The sequence below is a fragment of the Astatotilapia calliptera genome, chromosome 15, assembly GCF_900246225.1.
Source record: "Astatotilapia calliptera chromosome 15, fAstCal1.2, whole genome shotgun sequence".
Lineage (NCBI taxonomy): Eukaryota > Metazoa > Chordata > Actinopteri > Cichliformes > Cichlidae > Astatotilapia > Astatotilapia calliptera.
In genome coordinates, this window is record NC_039316.1 from 30,065,282 (window position 1) to 30,072,698 (window position 7,417).

The 7,417-nt window shown below is 39.1% G+C and overlaps 1 protein-coding gene across 3 annotated transcripts in view; it reads left to right on the forward strand.

Moving 5' to 3' along the window:
- epha7 (eph receptor A7) overlaps positions 1 to 6,410 on the forward strand; it is an 83,739-nt gene extending 77,329 nt beyond the window's left edge. For all 3 annotated transcript variants that reach the window (XM_026143112.1, XM_026143113.1, XM_026143114.1), the window contains exons 15-17: positions 3,277 to 3,470; positions 4,107 to 4,262; positions 4,774 to 6,410. In XM_026143112.1, the coding sequence (XP_025998897.1) occupies positions 3,277 to 3,470; positions 4,107 to 4,262; positions 4,774 to 4,888 (465 nt within the window). In that variant the 3' untranslated portion in view covers positions 4,889 to 6,410. The remainder of the gene's footprint in view (positions 1 to 3,276; positions 3,471 to 4,106; positions 4,263 to 4,773) is intronic.
- Positions 6,411 to 7,417: the final 1,007 nt, after the last annotated feature.

The following is a 7,417-nucleotide window of genomic DNA, read 5'->3' on the forward strand; positions in this document are numbered from 1 at the left end:
TCTGTTTGCATATTTAGTACTTGCTTTGGTCCTATTTCTATTATCCTCCTCCTATACTCTATTTTACTTGTTAAGCACCTTGGCATACCCTTGGTTTTTAAGTGTGCTTTATAAATAAAGTTTATTATTATTATTATTATTATTATATAGCACTTTTCTACTCGACTTAAGCACTCAATGTGCTTTATATAACATGTCTCATTCAAGTAAGCATGGTCTTTCTACATCTATCACCTGCTCACACTCCAGTCATGAGCAACTCAGGGTTTAGTACCTTGTCACCCCAGACATTGAGTGTCTGTGACTCTGGCAGTCAATACTACACAAGTTTTAAAACTTGTGAATACACTTACACAAGATCAATTAAGGATCAATTTATCTATTGACGCCATGATTTTTAGATAAAAAGTTAATGCAATGGAATATAACAACCACTAAGCCGGCCTTTTCTCATCAAGCAGTGCATGCCTATGTCTATGAAGGTTCTCAGTCATCCAGGTCATCGTAGTCTAAGGAGCTTGGAAAGAAAAGCGTCTGGACTTCTTTAAGTTTCTTGAAGACGGGGGGGGGGGGGGGGGGGGGGGGGGCGGGGTCCGTGACCTTCTTGGCAGACACTCCCATAGGGCTTAAAATCTGGGACTCTCCACCATTTGCTCTTAGAACTGAAGACTGTTCTCAGATGAAACATCAAACGTCTTCAAGAAACCTAAAGAAGTCCGGACGCTTTTCTTTCCAAGCTTCGTAGATCAGTGTATGCCTAGAACACGGTGACAAAAGGAACTAAGGAACAGCAACATCAAATGCGTAAAACAGCTGCTGCTGGACAGTCAAGTGTGCTTTCATAACCTGAAGTAGTGCCTGTTTATCAATCACTTCGTATTCTAATAATGTGGTTTTGACTGTTCTTCTGAACTTTGTAATGTAGTTAATGTTTGTTTGTAATTGTTATGTTATGTTATGTAATTATTTTTGACCCTTATTTGTTTAAGTTTTTTAATCCAAGCAGAAATACTTTCCCATCTAAGTTTCCTTTGAATGTTTCAAATGTTATGGAGCAACCAGGAAAAACTGATGAAAATTAACCTATAAGGTTAAATCAAAGCACATTTATATGATGCACTAGTGTCCTCATTAATTACTAAATGATCACTGTACCTTTTTTTAAATCAAATAAATGTGAACATAAACACATTTGTAAGCATCCCAAAGTAAAAGAGGAAGTAGAGTAAAAAGATTTCCCTGTGCTGAAGCCACAAGAACTGCAGTCTAAAACAAAGGCTAATGTAATTCAACTCAGTGTCTCAGAGCTAAAGATCGCAAAGCTCTGTAGGGTACTCCTAACACATGTGTTTTTAAAGTGCAGAGGAATACCACTTACTTGACTCATGAACCACAGACTTGTAATCATGATTCATTCTTTTACCCATCTTGCAGCCTCACCATCAAGTAAATTCAAAGTCATCTTCCTGACTCTGGACATTACCCACATTTTTCTACCTTTATGAACAAATGTGGGGGTTTTTTTCAATCCCGCTCTTCACTTTACAAATGTCACAAATTGCTATAATGACTGACTCACCCGCAGCTCTCTGAGTGCTGTTGCCTTCTTTCCTGCCAACTCCCACTGAGATAATCCAACAGTGCCAGACCATTTGAAGCTGTTCCTTATTCTCAGACACTTGACACATTTTGATTGATAGTGAAAGGCGAGTGAGTTCTGGCTTTAAGATTCCTATATGGCTTCCTGTTTTAGCACCCACAGCATCGTAGCTAAATATGATTAATATTCTCCTGCGTTCCAAAGCAGAGGCCTGCTGATTGAACAATCAGATGTTAGAAATGCTAAACAAGATGGTTGGGCGTGAAAGTGGGATATGTGGTGTTTTGACCGTCTGCTGCTTGACAGACATCAATGTCAGAAATTTTTTCACTTTGTCAAGATGTCAGCAAACATCCTCCAGGGATACAGGAAGAACATTATTTGCATTTTTCCCAACGGTTTCAGTGTTTTGACACTGGTTCCCTCCATGACTCATTCTTGTCTAAGCAGTCCTGACAAGAATAGCTGATGAATATATGCAGAGATATAAACATCTCAACACATTAAAGGAAGGAGAGCTTGTTGCATAATGTTCCTGTTGCACCTACAATTTTTAAAAACCTTGAATTTTTATTAACTCTGCATAAAACGATATGTGTAAATTAGGTCAAAAAACGTTGCAGAAGTTCTTTTCTGTTTATTGGTATATACTGTACAAGAGGTCTTTGTTTAGACATATGAGGAATAGTACTCATGAGTTGAATAAAATTATCCAGCACTCCCCACCCACCCTAATCTAAACCCAATCTGTGTGTGTGCTTGAATTATACATTAAATAGTTGTTTAGTATGGGTGCCATTGTGTCCATAGATTTCAGTTCAAACTGGTGAAAAATGTGACCAAGATAAGGCCAACTTTATTCAGTGGGTAATTAGTGAGTTTAGTATTACACTTCCATAAAGTCGAGGGGGAGACAGACTGAAATAAAGATAATCTTCATTGATGCTTTAAAGGCCAAGATATCCCAGGTCCTACAAAAAGTTACATGCAAATATCTCTTAGTAATACACATACTAATTATGTAGCAAATTTGGTAAAGGTCAAGTCTATCTACAAGATGCCCATTGCTTTAAAAATCTTTGCTTTAAGTTTACGGTATCTTAGCTCTCAAGCTGGGTGACAATCTTCTGCACATAAATTGAAAACACTTGGCCACAGATAGAATTTGAGATCATTAACCATTCCAGAAAGAGGTTATATAGCAGAATGATGCTGCTTATAGCTACTCTAAATAGTTCTGCATTAAATCCTCATGATCCCATTGACTGTAACAAAGCTGGCACATGATAGACAATTTTTTCCTCAGGTCTAAGTGTTTTAGGTAACCATGACATAATTAAGGTACAATACTGCTATATACCAAGAGCTTAGTGAGCTTGGCTTGTGGTAATATTATACTATAGACTAATGCTAAAGGGTTGTGGGTTAGGGTTTAGAGTTAACGTGAAACTAAAACTGGACTCTGAAGGGTTTCAAATGATAGTCAACGCTGTTAGTGAGAGTACAGGGCAGGAGGTTGGGATTAGGTTGATGCTAAAAGCTGGTGTTAAATGGCAAAAAGCTAGGCTGAGACTGAAGGGTTTGAGGTATGGGTTAGAGGTTTTTTGTTTTTTGTTTGGATTTAGGATGATACCAAAGGCTGATGCTACTTTCTTCGTCTGTTTTAAATTTTACAGGTCATTAAGGCAATAGAGGAAGGATACCGTCTTCCAGCCCCCATGGACTGTCCGCCGGGTTTACATCAGCTAATGCTGGACTGCTGGCAGAAAGACCGAGCCGAACGCCCCAAATTTGATCAAGTAGTTGGCATCCTTGATAAGATGATACGTAACCCTAACACACTGAAAACCCCAGTGGGAACGTGTACAAGGTATGGAAATAAGACCCCTAATGATTTATTATAAAATGTAGGCTTCATAAGCTATAGAACTTCAACTTATCACACTGGTAGATGATCTAGAGTGTCCAGTGGATGATTTAGCCTCTCAAGTTCAAAGATGAAAGATAAATCCAAGGGGATCGATAGCCCAAAGCAGCTTTCATGCCTTTATGGTCAATAGCAGGGCTTTTAAATCAATCTCTATAATGAGTTTCTAGTACTTTGGAGTGCAGTGGGAACTCCGGAGCTCACTCTGACGTTTGTCAAATGAATTCTTCTCGCAGTCAGAACATGCTTTCCACTGTGAGATGAGGCTCAGAGGTTATAACTGGTTAAAAAGCATTTTCTGTACAGAGACTGTACGGGGTATGTTCCTGGGAATGTATTCAAATCGAAAGGATATTGACAAAAACATTTTTCAGAAGCAGAGCATGGAATGCAACATCTATTTGTGATATTCTTATCGACCAAAGCCTCCAATCAGCAAGTTTTTCCCCTGCTTATAATTTACCGCACTGCTGGATGCCTTTGGTCACTGCTCTGTCTCATCTCTTGTTTGATTGTGTTTTCAGCCTAACGTTTCCTTTTTGCATAAGACTTAACCATTTTTCTGTGCTCATCCCACAGACCAATTAGTCCCCTGTTAGATCAGAGCACACCAGACTTCACTTCTTTCCGCTCAGTGGGAGAGTGGCTGGAAGCCATCAAGATGGAGCGATACAGAGACAACTTCACAGCAGCTGGCTACAGTTCCTTGGAATCTGTGGCCAGGATGTCAATCGAGTGAGTAGATAGGAAACCCGAAGGGGTTTAAGCATTAGTAGGGAACATTAAAACCAACTATGCTTAAACTGTGCTCTCCTCTACACTTTATTACTTGTCCTTGAGTAAAAGCTTCAGCTGTATTCAGAAGTAGAATTGTTGCTAGAATGTGTTTTGAGTTTCTGTAACCCACCATAAAGTGGCTAATACTAGCTTTTATTTCACCAAGAAAAAACAGTTCTTTTTCTGAACCACATTGTCTTGGGAATAAGCCTATTTTTTTGTTTCCATATTGTTTACCTGTGATCTTGATAAACTCATTACCAAGTATATTTCGATAAAAAGAGCTCCAAACTTCCCAAAGGGGAAAAAAAAAAGACTACTTTAGATTATGGGTTTTGCTATCTCACCTTGTGAAAATTCATTATTAAGATTCATAAACAAGCCTGCTGTGTTTAGCTGTATACTCACAATAATGGAAAAGCTGAGGCTGTGATGGTGCACTGACTCATAATGTTGTCCTCTTTTCCAGGGATGTGATGAGCTTGGGGATCACTCTGGTGGGCCATCAGAAAAAGATCATGAGCAGCATACAGACTATGAGAGCCCAGATGCTGCACCTCCACGGCACAGGTGTCCAGGTGTGACGATCTCTGACAGGCTGCCTTCGGAGAGGGCGAGAACAAAACTTGACTTGGGACATAAATGGAATAATTGTCAAAGCAAACAGACGTATGATGTCTGACTCTTCTGGCTGTGCCTGGAGTGAAATCATTCCTTTGTTTCTCAGTGAATGATTGTGGTCCGCCTCTTTAAAGGGCACTAAAGAGAGGAAAAGGGCAAAAAACGGCAACAAAAAAGAAACTACCTGGATGAGACAAATGTATTTTTCCCTTCTTTTTGTAGAAGCGCGTACAAACTAAACCACATATCAAACAGCGCATTGGAAAGGAGTTTGCCGCTTATATTTCTCTTTATGTGCACACGTTGTCTAAGGATTTCCTTTATACGAACTACAACACCTTGAAGCGGTTTTAGTTGTTTGTTTTTTTTTCGTTTTTCTTTGTGTCTGCCACGATGACACGTTTTGGCACATATAAAAGTTCTTTTTCCTCTCCTCTTTGGATGTGACAACAGGGTAACTCTTTTATCCAAACAGAGACAGAACTTTTTAGGTGCAGATTTCAAAGTACTTTTTGTACTGGACTGTTTGCAATGACTTTTGTTTTCCTTCATGTGCTGTTGAAGTGAAAATATTATCCTCACACGCTTGTTTTGCAGCCTGTTGGAGTGGGTTCTTGACCTGGTTTCAAATTTTCAGCATTTTTTAGCAAACAATTTTCTGATGAGTGCAGCACAGATGGAGATGCAGGAAGCAAACTGTTCTTTAAATCACCAGAATTTTTTTCTATCAGAGTAGCAATATCCTTCATCTATCCTTCCCTTAGTGTTCACTATGGGATACACTTGGTTGTTGAGTAGAATGTGTCAGCACGTTTGAAAGATTGTATTGGAGTTGCAGCTGTGCTTTGCCATCATTTTGCCTAAAATGTTTTACATAGTGGTTGTTTTGAAGAATTGTTTAGCTGCGAGTGCGTTCAAGAATTGACGAGACGTAATACTGCCTTAAAATGTGTTTAAGTATTGCCACTATTTTAGGCACTTCAATGGCATTGCTTTCTGTGGCTCATTTCAGTGTTGTACTACTTCCTTTTTTTGTGTGTTTGTTTTTAGCATGATGTCTTTTTATCTTGAACTTGTGTGCACAGACTCTGTTTTATGCCACAAGTGACACAGTCAGTGAGAAAGAGTTGGACTAAAAAGAGCAATAATTACCAGGTAGAAATTGTCCTCGACTGGGACTTTTTAAGGTGCTAGATGACATAGAAAGCATGGGTGTGCTATTCTGAGACAAAACCTTTGGAAAGATTCAGTCACTGCTGCAAAAGGAAACAAATGTACCTCTTTGACCTGAAATGGTTTGGAAAAAATACCATGCCAACTCATCAAATGAAATAATCATGTTGTATTTTGCCGCTATGATATGTTAAACATGTGATGAGACTCTAACGTGGCATGAAAATGTTGAATTGAGTGACTGCAGAGATAAAACACTTAAATGGTGCCAATTAGCCATGCTGACATCATTTTCTAACAAAAAAAAAAAAATCAACAAGCCCCTTCAGGGTCTAGGTATGAAAATGCCAGACCAAACCATGGAGCTCCTCTCAGACACGGACTGTGTTGTTAAATCCCTCCGTCCCGGCTCTGCAGGCAGCCATGCAGCCTCCTTGTTTATTCATGCGTCTTTGCAGCTCATCACTCACAGGAGCAGATGTGACAGAACATGCATTAAAGTGTTTCTTAAGATTCCTCTTCTTTTCTTCCATATGGCTTTCTATGGAGAACAGAGAAGAGGGGGCTGTGCAGAGGATGTGCTAAAAGCCAATCAACCTATTTGGTGCCATCTGTCTCCACTTCAAAAACAAACAAACAAACAAAAAAGACTCCCAAGAAAAGGAAAAGTTTCAATGTTGAATTTGTTTTACTGCACTGTCCTTTGATACGAAAATGTAGGTATTCAGCTGTCACATAAAGGGAAGTGGTGTTCTTCTCTCACTGCTGCTGCGACCTTAAACATAACTCTGTGTTTTCAAAGCTTTACTTATTTTCTCACCATAGAAAAAAGTACAACCAAATCAGGAATCAACCTGGAGCTCGCTAACAGCCAGTAAAACCAACTGAAGCTTTCTTCATTTTTTCCTCTGTCATCTTTGAAATGTCCACATTGGGCCACAAGCACTAAAAAAGGGTTCTTTTTTTACCTTTTGTCCACCCTAAGCCTGTGACTGAAATTGGTTCAAAAATCTAGAAAAGACAACAAAAAAGGCCTCCACAGACATTATTGAATCCTGAGCCTCACCAAAAAAGGCTAAGATATAGTCTTGACAATGGACAACACACAGGGTTTAGAACTTCAGCTTCTGTAATCAATTAAGTCATTTCAAAGTCACATTTTTTCTGTACTTTCTCAACCGTTTGCTGTATTGCCACCTGTTAGTTTGACATATTTAAACCATGCTTGTGTGGATGAAAAATTCCTTCTCAGTTTGAAAAACATGCAGTTTTGTCCTAAAATGAACAACATCATCTGGCTTAGTGTGGATGCACTGTTT